General features: G+C 40.2%; 2 protein-coding genes across 7 annotated transcripts in view; one reads left to right on the top strand and one right to left on the bottom strand.

Annotated features, from left to right (window-relative positions):
* golga1 (golgin A1) overlaps nt 1-11,637 on the top strand; it is a 66,706-nt gene extending 55,069 nt beyond the window's left edge. For 4 of the 6 annotated variants that reach the window (XM_070862665.1, XM_070862664.1, XM_070862667.1 and 1 more), the window contains 5 exons: nt 830-988; nt 4,268-4,327; nt 5,788-5,967; nt 7,555-7,641; nt 7,745-11,636. In XM_070862665.1, the coding sequence (XP_070718766.1) occupies nt 830-988; nt 4,268-4,327; nt 5,788-5,967; nt 7,555-7,641; nt 7,745-7,828 (570 nt within the window). In that variant the 3' untranslated portion in view covers nt 7,829-11,636. Of the gene's footprint in view, nt 1-829; nt 989-4,267; nt 4,328-4,639; nt 4,694-5,787; nt 5,968-7,554; nt 7,642-7,744 lie in introns of those variants that run through there. The other 2 variants (XM_070862668.1, XM_070862670.1) reach the window with 2 other exon arrangements.
* Nucleotides 11,638-12,031: 394 nt separating this feature from the next.
* arpc5lb (actin related protein 2/3 complex, subunit 5-like, b) lies at nt 12,032-17,422 on the bottom strand. The gene is made up of 4 exons (XM_070862674.1): nt 17,062-17,422; nt 15,479-15,550; nt 13,954-14,130; nt 12,032-12,688 (listed from the first exon to the last, which is right to left on the bottom strand). The coding sequence occupies exons 1-4, from the start codon at nt 17,200-17,202 to the stop codon at nt 12,626-12,628; spliced, it is 453 nt and encodes a 150-aa protein (XP_070718775.1). The 5' UTR covers nt 17,203-17,422; the 3' UTR covers nt 12,032-12,625.
* Between the last annotated feature and the right edge of the window lie 282 nt (nt 17,423-17,704).

The raw sequence follows: 17,704 nt of genomic DNA on the forward strand, positions 1-17,704 counted from the left end.
GATCCCCTTTTTCCTCCAGTAAGAATGTGTATTCAGTGTTTGCATTTATTTATTGTCTTCTCTGCTTTTATCAAATTGTGTATTTGTATCCAGGCCAACACAGTAAATTGCAGCCTCTCTGGGTGCGTACGATGTGCCCGAAGAGGCCTCGCAAGTGCCGGTTGTCGGCGCACAATGCACATACAGCGACAACCGGCACTTGCGACTGTCAATTTCTTTTGACAGATCAAACGCATCCCCAGGAGAAGGACATTCGCGGAGATTTGGGCATATAGCCTGGTTTTACCAGCGTAAGAGTTTTAAAAGATAGAAAAATTAAATTTTATCACTCATTTTTTATAGTAAAAACCCTGACCATTAAGGTAAGTTTATTTTTACCGCTATTAAAATATGGATGTTTTTGTCTAAAACAATTAATTAAATTCAATTTCAATTAATTTTAAATATGTGAGGTGTTTTTTTTAATTTATTCTGTCGTGTTTCTGTGTTTTTTGGGGATATTCTCATTGATAGTAATGGGAGTTTGTACAAACGGAACTCACCATTATTATCAATGAGAATACTCTCATGTTCACTGGTGGTCCTGGCCCACTTGATCCTGGGTTGCGCTTACTTTCCTGGAATGCGTGGGCCCATATGCTGGACTGTGAACGGCCGCCTCGGACCGCAAGTCCACGTTCCTCCGGGACCACCAGGTACTTTCGTAAAAAAAATTCTGGTTAGAGGCATCCGCCGCAGGAAGCCACCAACTGCTATTTCTGGACGTTTTTGTTTCTGTGAATCGCAATCTTTAAGAGTCCCACTAAAGAAATGCAACTTGCTCTGGCAGGTTAAGGATCTAGAAGCAGAAGTGACGGCCCTGAATAGACAGTTACATCCTCCAGAAAATGATGAGAAAGAGCAAAATGGAGATGTGGCAATTGCAGATACCTTGCAGCTTCAGCAGGACAACCAAGATTTAGAGCAGCAGTTGATCGAGAAAAACAAGGTTAGCTACACAGGAAATGTATACATCAGCGTGGTTTAGAAGCTGCATCTCTTTATCTTACAACCTCTCCACCTGTTAGAAGGCTCACATGCAGAGGATGGCTTGGGTTTTTATAATGTTTGAACAGGTTACTTTCCAGATTGATGCTTGTTCTTGCCATTAGCCAGTTAAAATATGTGCATTTTTCTATCCACCATCTACACCTTGGGTTTCTACCGTTTGTTGGTTTCATTATGATTCATGTAACATCACAGTTTCCTTCCCAAAGCTGATAAACTGCAACGGTGTTTTATCACTTTGAGTCACTGGCTTGCTCTGCAATGTGCATCATCAACCTCAAAGAATTTAAGAATTCAGTTTTTAAATCGTCTCACAATATTTAAGCTTTATTAAATAGAAATTTGGCCGTGTTTTTAAATATATGTTTAGTGTTCCTATATCATGTTGCATTAAATCCAATAAGAAGTGTCGAAAGATGAGGGCTGCTTTTGATTGCAATTGATAAGAATTTATCAGGATATTGTGCTGAAAGAAGTAATATGTTATAAAACAGGATATTGTGCTTTGAAAATGTTGGTTTCTAAATAGATACCAATTTGCTTGAAAACACTTCATGCCACTATCAAATAAATGTCACCTAATCTGCCCCTATTTCCTAGGCATAAATTATATATCAAATGAGAAAGATCTTTTTTTCCCCTTTGAATGTTTCCTCGTGTTATTTGTTATTCCCTGACTGAGAAGGCAGATGATCTGTTTAAGGCCTGACATTCTTCGGTAAGATTAAGCAGGCTGCAGCTCTTTTCTTTGGAAAAGCGAAGACCTGACAGAATTCTTAAAAATTATAAAGGGGTTCGATAGGGTGGATGTGGAGAAGCTGCTTCCACTTGTGGATGAGTCCAGAACAAGCCAGCTTAAATATAAGATGACCACAAACAGATCAAATAATTTATGAGGAATTTCTTTACACAGTGATAAGAATGTGGAGCTTGCTGCCACATGGAGTGGTTGAAATGGATCGCATTGACAGATTTAAGGGGAGGCTCAATGCACACACAAGGGGGAAGGGAATAGAGGAATATAGGGGCACGGTGCGAAGAGGTAATTGGAGGCTCGTGTGGGGTATGAGCACCAGCTTTAACCAGTTGGACTGAATGGCTTGCTTCTGTGCAGTAGATTCTAGGGGCCCAAGTTTCGGCCTCAGTTGCTCCTGATTTTTTGGAGCAACTGGTGTAGAACGGAGTATCTTAGAAATTCAAATTCTCGGCATTTAGTTTGCTCCAGTTCTAGTCAGTTAGAACAGTTTCACTTTGGAACAGAATTTTTTTTTCAAAAGGGGGCGTGTCCGGCCACTTATGCCTGTTTTCAAAGTTTCGTCAGTGAAAACTTACTCCAAACTAACTTAGAATGGAGTAAGTGAAGATTTTTGTACGCTCGAAAAAACCTTGTCTACACTTTAGAAAATCAGGCGTAGGGAATGGAGGGAGGGGGGGGGGGTTTAAAGGGAAGTTTACAAACATTAAACACTTCAGTTTTACAAATAGAGCCATCATCAATAATAAATGATAAATACATCAATAAATCAACCAATAAATCAATAAAAAAAAATTAATAAGATATAATTTTTTTTTTTTAATCAATAAATAAAACATTTTCTACTTACCGACTGCAGCACCGGGAGCCCTCCAACAGCGTGCTGGGATGCCCCCCCCCCCCCCTGCCCAGTGTGTCTCTGTCAGTGTCTCTATCTCTCTGTCTGTCTGTCTGTGTGTGTCTCTCACGCTCTGTCTGTCAGTGTCTGTGTTTCTGACAGCGAGGGGTGGAGGGGAGGATGGGGAGGGGGGGTGGAGGGGAGAAGAGGGGATGGGCGGGGAGGGGGGTGACAAGTGAGGGGAGGGAAGGCGGGGGGGGGTGAGAAAGGAGGGAGGAGAGGAGGGGAAGAGAAGGGAGGGAAGGAGGAAGGGAGGGAGGGGAGGGGGAAGAGAGAGAAGGGAGAGAGAGAGAGAGAAAGAAAGGAGAGGGAGGCTGAACCGGCCGGGCCCAAGACTTCGAGCTTAGACTTACCGGATTGACAGGTAGGTGGCGTCATGATCGGGGGGAGCGCGTCGGTGGGACGGAGATCGGTCGGGGGGGGGGAGGAGATCGGTCGGGAGCGGAGGTCGGTCGGGGAGGGGGGAGAGGTCGGTAGGGAGCGGGGGAAGCGGAGGTCGGGGTGGGGGGGGTGGGAGCGGGAGTCAAGTCGGGTCGGGTCCGGAGGAAGCAGGAGCTGGGCGTGGGGAGGAGCCTTATTCACGCAGCCCCAGTAAGGCCATTCGGCCAGGGCTAGGGGCTGCGTGCTTCGGGCCCCTCCCACACAGTTTTGGGCGCCTGTGTAATTCTCTGTAAAATGGTGGCTGAGAGCAGCTAAGGATTCTTTCCCCTCTGACTTTTTCAAGTAGGACCATTTAGGTAATCCATATAGGATCGAAATGAGAAGAAACTTCTTCACTCAGAGAATTGTGAACCTGTGGAATTCTCTACCACAGAAAGTTGTTGAGGCCAGTTCGTTAGATATATTCAAAAGGGAGTTAGATGTGGCCCTTACGGCTAAAGGGATCAAGGGGTATGGAGAGAAGGCAGTAATGGGGTACTGAAGTTGCATGATCAGCCATGATCATATTGAATGGTGGTGCAGGTTCGAAGGGCCGAATGGCCTAGTCCTGCACCTATTTTCTATGTTTCTATCACTGGTTTCTATCACATCTTCCCAGCTCTGGTGGCTGGGATGGCCAAGGCGAACTATACTCACAGGGACCATTGCTTACTTAACCTCCCTATGATGAGGCACCTGCTCAATTTCTTGTTTACTGTACAGCAATTTATTCCAGTGCCGTGATGCTAGAGGAGCCTCCTCGCATCAGTGAGGATCATTGTGCTGTGGGACACCGCCCAGTTGGAGGAAATCATGTTGACAATGCGGCTAGACAAATTCCTATAAAGATAATCCCTTTCCTGCTGTAAAGGCAGAGAGTTATTATGTTTCCCCTGCCCGTCACCATTTAATTTTGCTGAAACTCCTTGCTTGAGGTGAGGATGCGACAGACCTGTTTCTTCTCTCATTGTCAGAGCCCGTAATCACGCAACCTACCTCCACCAGTGATCCAACACATTTGGAATGTATGCTTATAAGTTCTTTGGTATTGTATGGTAAAATTTTAAATCAAAATTGTTTTATCAAATGATTTAAGTGTATACAGCATCACTAGATTTTATATTTTAAATCTCTTTCCTCCATCAAAGACTATTAAACAACTACTGCAGAGGCTAGCAGAACTGAAAAAGACACTACAAAAAGAACTGGTAAGGCTCTTGCATTAAATTAAGTTACTTCAAGTTTTTTTCCTTTTTCAATGGATCAAATCAGAAAATGGGTCAGAAAGATGACACAAATAGTTTGCACATGTGTCGTGTGGTAGATACCCAACGCCTGCAGCTTAACATGTGTAACCTGATACTGAAATAATGTCGTCTGGAGAATTGTTCCCAGAATACTTTCCTATGACTTTCATTGACCTAGTTTTAATTCAAGTAATAGCACTAATTCATGGAGTTTATCTTTTTGTTTGACAAACCCATTGTAATTCCTGTTTTTTTTTTACTCCTTGCTTTTAGCATCTTTCACTTGTGGTTTAAATTGATGGTCGTGATGTTTTTCCATTTTAAACTGTTCACTGTCTTGGATCTGCTGAATCTGAACCAACTTGCTTTGTTTTCATTTTTTTTAAATCTTTTCAAGCGGTTGAAGGAAGTTTTTGGTTTGATGAAGTGAATTTTGTGGTTTACTATCAATGTGGGCAATATTAGAAGTGCATTAAAGGGCACTAGCTCTGGCATATCTTGTTTGTAATTTATTTGAGAGTTTTTATAAAATAATCTTATTCACTTAAGCAGAATTGCTTTGTCCTCGTTCTTCATTTGAGAGTCTAGGCAGTGAGTGCATTCTGTACTAATAAGCTGCAGTTTTAGTTAAATTCCAGCAGTTGCATTTCTATAGCACTTTTCATGGCCATCGGACGTCCCAAAGTGCTTTACAGCCAATGAAGTACAGGATCTGCGGCAGCCAATTTGGGCAAAGCAAGGTCCCACAAACAACAATGTGATGATTTGTTTTAGTGATGTTGAGAGATAAATATTGGCCCTCAGTACTGCACTGGCATATCAGCATTCCTGGAGTGGGACTTGAACACACAACCTTCTGACTCAGAGACGAGAGTGCTACCCACTGAGCCACGGCTGATACTGTTCACAGAGCAGTAGCCTTGTACACACCTGAGGGTCACTAGGCCTTGGCTCTGTTTTGGCGTGCATACAATCTCTGGATTTTAGTAAATGGGGTATGTCCCTATCAGGCAAACAGAAATTCTACATGTATAGATTTCTTAATAGCTCAAGTTAGAAACTCATAAACATGGTGATGGGTTTCCGTACGTCATACCAAATTTTTTAAAAATAGCAATACCAAAGCAAAATACTGCAGTGCTGGAATCTGACATAAAAACAGAAAATGCTGGAAATCTCAGCATCTGTGGAGAGAGAAATAAAGTTAACATTTCAGGTCGATGAAGTTCAGGTTCTGATGAACGGTCATCAACCTGAAATGTTAAGTCTCTTTCTCCACAGATGCTGCCTGACCCACTGAGTATTTCCAGCATTTTCTGTTTTTATATAGAAAAAATAGCAATATTGACAGCTCAAGGAAGTTCTTTTGATTTTGTAATATGGCATTATGATTGACGCATACTAAATCTTTTCAATTAAAGAAAATGAAACCAGAAATGGAGCCTGCTGAAGTCCGAGAGAGATCTTACTTTGAGCCACCAGCTAGCATCAATAATTCCGGCACAGTTGTAAACAATTCAGACCTGAATGACTCCAGGGAGATAAATTTTGAGTATCTTAAACACGTTCTCCTCAAATTCATGTCTGTACGAGAATCTGAGGTGAGTTAATAATAATTGCAGTAATCTACAAGTAATCAATAGAAAGCCTTTATTTGTGTTTGCTAAAGAAAGACTTGGATTTATATTACGCCTTTCATGACCACCAGACATCTCGAAGCACCCAATGAAGTACCTTTTGAAGTGCAGTCACTGATGTAATGTAGAAAAGTTAATGTTAGATAGATGTTAACATGTAGATCTGTTGCAGTCATTTTAAATGATGATGCAGAACAGTGCTGCAGTGGTTTGGTGATTAACCTGACAGATGTGGTATTCAGAGATGTGATTCTCCACTATCAATCCCATCCTGACCTGCCGCAACCTACATACACCATCAACTGCATCACACTGCCCCTCCCCAATAGTCATGCAACTTGCTGGGAGAAATGAAGAAAAACCCTCGACCAATTTAGGGAAAAACTCTGGGTAATTTCTCCTTTTTGAAAACTTGCAGTGAATCCACACTCACTAACAACCTATTCCAGAGGTCACTGATTCTCTGAGAAGATAAGTACTTCCTAGCATCTAACCAATGTCTCAGTCCTCCCCAGCCTATGTAGCTCAGCCTAGTCCCTTCATTATTTATAGACCTCAATCATATCTCCTCGAAGTCTAAACTTTTTCAAAGTAAAATGCCCCAATTGTTTAAGCCTATGCTAATAATTATGGGCCCTTAAAATAGGTGTTAATCGAGTGACCCTACTCAATACCTTTTCCAGGGACTTAAAATCGCTTACCACATGAGGGGAACAAAACTGGACACACTATTTTAGATGTGACCAGTGAAGGCCATGTACAAGGAAAGGATTGTGCATGGAGGGGGGAAAGTGGGAGAGTTAATGCTCTGCTTAAACTACATATTTGGCATTGATGCAGTGTGATCATTTGCACTGCAATGATCTGAAACTTGCAGTTTGATGTCTTGCGAGACCGAGAAGAGGTGGTCTCACATCACTAGTGATGTGCTTAACTGCAGTTACAGCCAACATTTTAAAACTTAAAACACAAAGTTTGAGAAGCACATATGTGACTTGTTGTACTGCCTTTTAAAATTTTGTTTCTGAACGAGCTTGCCATTCTGTCACCTAATTTAGCAAATGGCCATTTGCATCAATCATAGCCTCAGAAAAACATCCCGGTCTAAAAATTCCATAGGAAGTTCCACTGGTGGGAGCAAAGGCTAGGCACAAGGATGCTGTTTTTTGGTGGCTGGCTTCGGTAATATAAAAAGATGGTGGCTAGGATCAGGAAGCCAGGTGCCACATGGCAAGTAATTTTCGAACGGACGAGCATTTTCAGAAAAATGCTCAATGATGGGGCCATGTATCCTGGAATACTACTTTAATGAATTTTAACTTCCAAAAATTTTAGGGAAGATTTCTTGAAACATTGAAAAAAAAATCTGTTTTGAATCGTAACATACTGAAACTGTGCATTCAAATTGATTTGTGAGTTACAGCAATCTTTTAGTTTTTAATTTTCTTTGCTGATATGTGGGTAGTTTTTTTCTTGTAGAAAATTGCATGACAATTTTCAATGGTCTAATAAATGGGGAAAAAATTGATTACAATAAGTGTTTTGTTGCAGGCCTATCAACTGGTGAAAGCAGTATCCATGCTACTTAACTTTACACGTGACGAAGAGAACATGTTAAAGGAATCCTTAGAATATAAGGTCATCATCCGTTTCTACTCAATTTACTGAATCTTAACCATTGCCATTCTTTTAATGAATATCTTCGAGTGGTTTGCTAAATATTATTCTGTTTACATTGCAGATGTCTTGGTTTGGGACAAAACCTGCTCCTAAAGGCATTGTACGTCCATCAATATCTGGTCAACCTCCCCCTCCCTGGCAATAAACCGAGTGCAACGTCTGGAACGTGCACATTGAAAGAACTGTCAGCATTACTCATTGGATGAACACTACAGTTATTGATAATAAGATATCCTTATTAGTGGTTTCAGTCACTGTTATGACAGTGTTTTTAATACAGGACTACAAGTTTTCCAGCTGTTTACAAATATTTAATAGTACTGGTACTTTATATTAATGCATCTTTTAAATGCAGATGAAGACATTCTCCTATGGGGAATGAAATTCATTGAAAAAAGTAGACTGTGGACAGATATTATGGGTTTGAAATTCTGTAGTTTCTAAACGTGCAAGAGGGACAATTCTTTTTGGTCCTTTAGCATTATTACGGTCCTGAACTGATTTGAATGAAACACTGTTTGAAGTGACATGCTCTTATATCCTTGTATATGTGCAGGCAGACATTAATGAATGCTTACAAAAATCTGTTTTTTTTTAAGTTATAATTTTCTTTCTTGCTGTTAGAACATAAGGATGGGAATAAAATTTGAGCAAAATGACAAAAGTCATGCTCGTTCCCCCACTGTTAGAGGAGGACGCCAGCAGTGCTGTCTGGAACTGCTTTTGAACTCGGTATCATGGTCCAAATAGAACATCTGTCTTTCTTTTTTTTAATTGCCTTTACATGTTTACAGTTGAATCATTTGGTGTCATTTGGATTAATAAAAACTGGAAACCTGCAAGGCAGAAATTGCACCAATGAAAGATGATGATCAGAAAACTAGCGACCAAGTTAAATATTGCAACTGGTTTTCCTCTTATTGATCCGAGAATACTACTGTAACCCTTTTTCAAATTTATTTCTCTCAGATACTCTAATAATTGTACAACATGCTGTTATTGATTCATTACACCATTTAGATCCCTTTCATGTGTTGTTGCTATTTAATGGTGATCATGTGGTTTTATTGGAGTGTAAGAATGCAGTAGTGTTGCGTGAAAATGGTGCTGGGACAACCAGAAACCAGGGATTGAATGCTTGATATAAACAGTAGGGCAAGGAGAAGGTACAGCTAGTTCTTATATACCCGGGCTAATGCAAAAGAGAAAAAAAACATTCCAAGAGGAGTCTTTGTAAAGGGAACTCTGTATTGTGTATAGAAACTGGAACAAGGTTGTAACACACGAGATGTAAAAAATGGATGCATAAATTATTTACAGCCTTTGAGGCAGAAAGCATTGCTGTTGTAATAATCCATCAGTATTTTCTTCACCCTGCCATTGTTGTGAAACCAGGAATTCTTGTTGAAAGCAAGAGCAAACATGTGTGTGTATATATAATATAATATATTATATATGTTATATATGAACTAATGCACTTTTATTTGTATAAAAATATGCTGTGGCGTGTAATCTTTGTACATGCATTGATTGGCCTTGGAGACTAATTTCTCTCTCTTGGTGTTGTAAACCTGGATTGGATACAGCAATTGACACACCATGTGACCAGTGTTTGCTTGGGAATAATTTGTAGGTGCAATACTTTCCAATTAAAATTCCTTTAGACTTGCTGAAATTGTGGTTGAATTCATTGATTAGCAGGTGAAACTTTAGTTGTTGATTTCCTGTTGCAATTATTTGTCACGGGACTTATGGAAAGTATACTGGGAGTTGAAGTTTGCAGTAAAATTTCAGCCTCTCTTGATGGGTTAGCTTGAAAGATTTAACACTGGGCAGCATAAATTGTAATTCAAAGTGTGCATTTGTGTTCTCACTTGTTGGGATTGGCTGCTACCATTGTCAGTTGGCAGGACTAACCTTTATTTTGTCTTTTTAAGGTCTGAAATGTGATGAAGATATCCAATGGGTGTCTAATATTTTATCTTACAAGAATGAGCAGACATTGACAGTCATCGTAGGAAAAAAATCAGACCCTGAGGGTTCCACTGATGTAGCTATTCAGTGCACAAATGGCAAACTTCCAAATGTTTCACTGGGGTGAATTTTGTTAACAATTAAATAAAAATACAGGATGATAAATTCCAACTTCTTTCTGGTAGTTGAATTTGATCTGAGCAACAGAATGGCATATTCCTTAAATATGCTGTTTCCCTGTGATTGGTCATAATTTTTTAAGTGACCATGATATCTTGAATTAAAACAAGTAACCGTTTATGCCACTTTATTGTCCAGCTTCCTAGGTGTCATTTTTCTTTCCAAATTCAATTTGGTCTGTTAATTGCATCTTGTTGGATGTGGAATTTCTGGCTGCTGCTGCAGCTGCTGTCTTGTATATTTTTAAAAAAATATTCAAATCCCAATTGCAAAGAATGGAATGGATATGAGAAAATAACATATGACAGAACAGAGAGGTCAGTTTGTGCTGAGTTAGCTGATATTACAGGGCATGATTTGGGCATTTTCAGTCCAATTGTAAAAATATTAGTTTACAGCAATGTTGGACGAGTATGTAGTTAATCTAGACTGGATTTAAGTGACAGATTGGTAGCTGCATTAATATTTTTTAATAGTCAGATTTTAATTATTAAATCACGTAATTTGAAATAAATGGGCTAAATGATATACTTCCAAGAACATGCATTTATATATTGTATTTCACTACCGCGGGGGGAAATATGTGGAAGTAAAACCCTGAAAATGCAATGTTTAGTCACCTTTCTCAAATCAAATACATAATAACTGGTATGAGGTGGGTTTATCCCAGGGCCACGATTTGATTTTACCAAATTAGGCTTATGGTCCATGTGGCGTGCATCTGAAGTGAATTTTACATTTCTAAATTCGGACTTTTAAGTGCTATCACTCTAGTTATTAAATGTTAAGTGTGTTTGGTTCAGCTATTATAGCAGGTAGAATATGGTTCAAAAAAAATTAAGCTACAGACAGCATTTCATTACATTAGCTAATTTATAAAAACAGGACTTGTATTTTCTATTAATCCATGGTGTTCTGGGTAACTTCGTTTCACGAGCAGTCTGATCAGAAAAATACAGAAAAGGTTTATCTTTTGAGGTGAGTTGTGGATTGTAGTCTTTAGATGTAGACATGACCTACAAAATCTGTGTTAATACACTGGCAAACTGAGCACAAGTTTCAACTATGACAACAACATTCATTTATATAGTGCCTTTAATGTAGAAAGATGACCCAAGGTGCTTCATAGGTGTAATCTGACAAAAAAAAAACAAATACCAAGCCAAAGCAGTTTAAGAGTGATCAAAAGTTTGGATTGTAAAGTGAGGCAAAGAGGTTTAAGGAGGGAACTCATGATGGTACTGCTGCTAATGATGAGGCAGCACTTGACTCTGGCATTCTCAAACCAGATTTCTGGGGAATTTTGTATTTTGGCTGAAAGATACCCTGAACCACTACTGTACTTAAGGGCAGCAAATTTTTTTTTTTTTTAAATTGTAACAAAAAAGGGATCTATGTCAAGGTATGCATGGCCTTGAAACCAGTCCAGCTGGTTTAACTGTTTGTGTAAAACAGTAGTTTACTACTCCTCACTGAGTGAGTGTGAAACAGTTTAAAATCAAAGTTTACCATAGAAGACAGCTGATACTTTTTTTAGGTTAAATGCATAGCCAATTTGTAATGTAATGTAAACAGGGTAGCTGGAATTAAAAGACTTGAACAGAGGAAATAAAAATGTAAAGGCCAGTACCCTCTCTGTGTAGACTTCATAATTTTTCTTATTAAAACTATGAATTGGTTGAAATGTATACTAAGTCTTTGAAACAACAATGACATGCCTACAAATACAATGTTACATACTGAAGCAAATCTGCATAAATAAATTCTCAGTCATTAAAACACACTAATAAATGTTTTTGCTCAAGTGGGGAATGGAAATAATTGTCCCGCAATTACTTCTACTCTGAAAGCTGTTGAGTAGGATCAAAGCAATCGTACTATAGCAGGGTAACATTTCCATTTCCCAGCTCAGCCAGTGCTCTGAGCTAAACTCCTTAGTGCCAGTTATATGCATAATTAGCTCTGAACTGACAGCCATTATGAATTAGTTTAACTTAAAACTATGACTTTGTACATTTCAAGCTCCATATAGGTTTCTGGTGATACTCCAACAGTGTATTTACTTTAGCACAGGTTTTATTAAATTTTACTTGAGATTGCACCGAGTAGGCATTTCCTTACTGCTTCCCTTGGACAAGTTGCAAATCCAATGTGAAAATTTTTGATATAATACAACAAAAAGCTGTCCACGAAAAAGGATCGACGAGCTTTATTTTGCAGCAGGCACTTTACAATAATTTCTTCCCTGGTAGTTCAGCTACTACTATTGCCATATGTACCATACTACATCTACCAATAACTGTACAAAAACAAAGTATGAAAGTGACCCAAAGAAATAAAACAAATTATAATACTGTATGTACTGACCCTGAAGTTTTGTAAGTCCATCAGTACTCAACATGGCACAAACAATTCTGGGTAAAACACCCAATGCTTTGAACACAACAGCACAATGTCATATCATTGCTTTTCCATCATGTGAATGTGTGTTTTAGTCACACTATTTGGTTTCTCAAAACAGATTTCAAAAAGGTAAAAACAAAAATGGTACGGGAACTGAAGATGTGCAAGTTCTTGCATGTCATACTTGGCCAAAACATACAGTAATACAAACTTTCCACCACAACCTATTAAGATAAAAAGAGCATTCCAACATAGTTTTTCAAAATAATTTCATTTAATATGAATTAATCTTTTGAGGATGGGTTCAAATATTTCCCTTTCGCTGTTGCTTCCTCATATACTTTCCAACAGCTTTCTGTTCATCAGGTCAGCGTGTAGTAACTTTTCAAACAGTTTTTCTTGCAGTGAGAACTCGTACTATGCAACCTACTCCACCCACTGCTAATGCCTGAGGGGACAGAAGGAAAAAGTTCTCAAATCATTTAAAAGTTTTCCTTTAAATTAAAAAAACAATCCTCAACTACACATTCAAAACACTTTTACATTTTTTAGCAGTGCAAATTAAGTATTTACCAGTTTAGTCCCTTGATACATTAAATCTACATGCAAAGAACCTGCATTGATATAGCACCTTAGTACATCCTCAAAGTGATTCATAGCCCTGAATTACTTTTTGAAGTAAGCAGTCAATTTGTGCACAGCAATGTTGTACAAGTGAATAAATCATCAGATAATCTCTCTTTGGTGGTGCTAGTGTAAGGAGAAACAGTGGACAGATTAGAACTCCTCTTTGTCTAAGATCCCATGATACTATGCAAAGACTTATGTTTAACAACTCATGTGAAAGACTGAAGTGTTGGTCTGGTTTATGTGCTTCATAGTGACACAGCCAACACAAACCCACAGCCTTCTAACTTAAGAGTGCTACAGATTAAGCCAAGCTGAGTTAATTTTACATATCCAGCAATTGATCATAGTGAAACAGTAACAGTATGCCTGTCAAATTTCTAAATATAACAGGCCAGATATTTTATGAGTGAGTCTTGAATGCCCATCACCCTCCCAGCATTGGTAGATGTGGAATCAGATCACGCACCTGTCTTCCTCCTTAACATAGAAAATAAGTGCAGGAGTAGGCCATTTGGCCCTTCGAGCCTGCACCACCATTCAATAAGATCATGGCTGGTTATGCAACTTCAGTATCCCATTCCTGCTTTCTCTCCATACCCCTTGATCCTTTTAGCCATAAGGGCCACATCTAACAAATTGGCCTCAACAACTTTCTGTGGTAGAGAATTCCACAGGTTCACAATTCTGAGTGAAGAAGTTTCTCCTCATTTCGGTCCTAAATGGCTTACCCTTATCCTTAGACTGTGACCCCTGGTTCTGGACTTCCCCAACATCGGGAACATTCTTCCTGCATCTAACCTGTCCAGTCCCGTCAGAATTTTATATGAGATTCCCTCTCATTCTTCTAAATTCCAATGAATATAAGCCTAGTCGATCCAGTCTTTCTTCCTGTGTCAGTCCTGCCATCCCGGGAATCAGTCTGGTGAACCTTCACTGCACTCCCTTAATAGCAAGAATGTCCTTCCTCAGATTAGGAGACCAAAACTGCACACAATATTCAAGGTGTGGCATCACCAAGGCCTTGTACAACTGCAGTATCATGGCAAAAGCAGAATAATTAAAGACAAAAAGAAACTCCATTACCTTTTCATGCCACTGCAGTAATATCGCACTGCTGTTTTCTGTGGGTTTTTCAAAACCTTTATAAATGTACTTCATTAAAAGGTCAATACCATTTCTATCTAATGTCTTAACAGCCTGTTCTATCTCACTACTTTTAAAGGATGTAAGGACTTTGAGAACTATTCCCTGTGCCCGCTCCTGTGAATTGAAAGAAAAGGTGAAGTTAGTGTGTTTTACATGTTTCAAATGTGAAGAAAAAAGCTGCACATGCACAACGATTAAATGATTTCTAGTCCGAATATTGCAAGATTAAATTACAGGAAATTAAAATGACATTTTATTAGCAATTATTTGAATATATTGCCTTCCATTTTCCTCAGCCTTTTTGTTCAGCTGACTGACTAGTATCAACAATAACTTGTATTTATATAGTGAAGCACTTCATAGGAGTATTGTGAGACCAAAATAGTTGATACCGAGCCACACAAGGAGAAATTCTAGGGCAGACCAAAAGGCAGAGAGGCTTGGGCAACAGGAGACATGGCCACCAATGGTTGAGCGATTATAATCAGGGATGCTCAAGAGGGCAAAATTAGAGGAGCGCAGACATCTCGGGGGGGGGGGGGGGGGAGCGGCTGGAGGAGATGAGAGAGATAGGGAAGGGCGAGGCCATGGAGAGATTTGAAAACGATGAGAATTTTGAAATCGAGGCGTTGCTTAACCAGGAGCCAATGTCGGTCAGCGAGCTCAAGGGTGATGGGGACTTGGTGCGAGTTAGGACATGGGCAGCCAGGTTTTGGATCACCTCTAGTTTATGTAGGATAGAATGTGGGAGGCTAACCAGGAGAGCGTTGAGGGCTTCAGCAGCGGATGAGCTGAGGCAGGGGCGGAGACGGGCGATATTACAGAGGTGGAAATAGGCGGTCTTAGTTATGCTGCAGATGTGGTCAAAAGCTCATTTCAGGATCAAACATGACACCAAGGTTGCAAACCGTCTGGTTCAGTTGGGGAGAGGGATGGAGTCAGTGGCTAGGGAATGGATTTTGTGGCAGGGACCAAAAACTACCTGGTTAGTAGAATTTTTCACAATACAACAAACTTAAGAATTTTCCCTGAAGGTGCTAGAAATTGTGAAAGTACTGTTGGTCTATGTTTTGAATAGATTTATACCATATCCAGCAATAGTTAAAAAAAGAGATTACAACAAATCAAATATTAAAGGCTTATACCCAATAAAGCGATTACAAGAGGATACCATGGTCACTTAAATGGATAATCAAAAGACCATTAACTGAAATCCGGCAAAACGCTCTGAACTGTGAGGTGATATGACCCCTTCAATTAATGTAGCAAAACCAGAAAAGCCATTGTATTAATCTCATCAAACAGCGACAGGAAATGAATCTTTGTGCAGATAGAAGAGATCTGGTAAATGTTTTTGCTCAAGATAGTCAGATGCATTCTTGGAGACAAGCTACGCATTTGTGCACAGTTCAGACATTTCAAATAATTTTTTTTGAAGAACGAGGTTGATTTCATTAAATACCTTAACTGCTTGATTCTTCATGTTGACTGGAGGGTTCCTTAATGCTGCATGGAATGCACTAAGCATGTCACCTGTACATTACAGGTTAAGGAATATTACAAACATTTTTTTCAAGCATTTAAACCTGTAAGAACTTGTGTTCTGTAAGTTACAGGTTCATACACAGCTAAACATAGTTTTGGACATGACGTGGCTGCTATTTCAGTTATACACCTTAGCAATTAGCTTTTAGACATACTGTATTTCACTCATATCCTTCACATCACAAGGAAAGTCAACAACCAGGTCATATGGTGCTCAACAGTTTTAGAAATTAGGATTTTAGACTTAGATACTCTGGATTCTTAAAATTGAAAAATACCAATATATCATCATTACCCATACCACTACACTCGATGGGCTTGCTACAAATCTATGCCAGTTATATAGAACAGAACAAGATCTCCTGAAAAATTGACAACCAAAAGATGATTTATGTAGGGTAGATTATATACCAGCAAAGCCAGATATATTGATCCAGAAATGGCTGGAATGGTGCATTTTGCGACAAGGGATGCGAGCTGGACCTTTTTACTCACCCTTCAGATCGCACTATATTTGCACTGCAAGTTGCTGGAAATGTGAACATGATACTGATGCAGTGATGTCAATGTTGCATCAAGGACCTCATGCTCAATGGTCTATCTCTATAACCAATTAAATGAAAGGATAGAGAAAAAAAGCAAACAACAGAAGGAAAGAGTAAATTTTATATATAAAAAGAGGGGGAAAGTGGATTGAGACACGAATATATATTTAAAATACCTCTAGATACAATTTACTACCTGCGGGGGTGAGACCGCTCAGTTTCATTGTTCACTCTCTGGGCCACAAATCAGTCATTAACGGGGTCCTCACAACATAAATCCAGCAATTTCATGACACAATTAACTTCAATGGGGAGGCTCACGGCGCGATTATAATGTTTTCAGTTTTAGCTAACGCTGGAGTTAATCTTCCAGCAGTTTATGGAGGTGGAATTCATGGCATGTCTGTCATAAATTGATGATTCTACACACAAACTAAATGGTGTGCGCCATGAATTCGTCATTATTTTCTGAAGACGAAAAGCAAGGGTTAGTACAGTGCACCCATTTCAGGGGTGCATCGGGATCTGGTTCGAAACGCTGAAACTAATCTGTGGTGGTATTTTTAACGTTACGACTGAAAACAACGACTCCCTCGTTTCCAACTTCGCGGAGATTAAAAAGGTCTTTGAACAAATCTTACACAAGATTGGCATACATGAGCAACAGAGTACGGGGGTGGGGTGGGGGGAGTGTGTGGCCAATGAAGCGACCAACAGCAACCGATATGAAACAATCCATTGAGAGTGTATTAGTGCAAGCGGCTGCCTGGGGACCGACTGCAGCCCGGCCGGTAAACACTCGCAAACCCAGCCGCCGTTTGTGGGCGGAATGAGGGGGTGGGCGCGCGGTTGCCAGGGTAACGAGCTGTCACCTTGCGGTCCACCCCCACCCGCTCCCAGGCCACCCGCTCCCGCTCCCGCTCCCGCTCCCGGGCCGCCCTCTCCCTGAAGGATATTGCCTGATCAAACTGTCCACTTCCACCGAGTCGGGGCCCTGCTGCTCCACCGCCTCCTCCTGCTCGTCCACAAACTTGTTCTCGTCGTACTCGTCAATGTCGACTTTCCGGAACCGGTTGGAGAGCGTGTTTCTCGCCATTTGCCTACTTCCCCCCCTCCCACCCCCGGCTTCGGCTTCGGCTTTTAAAATGAAAAAATAAAAAAACCAAAGGCCAATCGGGATGGTAATCGCTCGCTTTCCAAATCCACCCTGCCCTTCCCCTCCTTCCCCCACAGCTCCTACTTAAGCGGAGGCTGCACTCAAAATCCCGGCCGCCGCCGAGTCCCACTGCCTGCACTCCCTCAGACCCGGGCCTGCTGCAACCTCGCCCCGGAACCGGAAACAACCTCCGCAATACACTGTGTGAGAGAGGGGGGGGGGGGGGTGCTCACACAAACAAAACCCAATAAAGTCTGCACACCGTCTTCGTTCCCATTCTAATCGTACGGTCGTAAAAATATTATATTAACAGCTTTTAAAGTGCAATGATGTGAGTTTAAATTTCAATATTTGAATAATCAGTGATCATCTCTTCCGTCACCCCCCCCCCTTTCGGTGAGGCGCTGGTGATAGAGCTGGTCACATGGAAATACTGGCCCCG

This window comes from Pristiophorus japonicus, chromosome 20 (assembly GCF_044704955.1).
Source record: "Pristiophorus japonicus isolate sPriJap1 chromosome 20, sPriJap1.hap1, whole genome shotgun sequence".
NCBI lineage: Eukaryota > Metazoa > Chordata > Chondrichthyes > Pristiophoridae > Pristiophorus > Pristiophorus japonicus.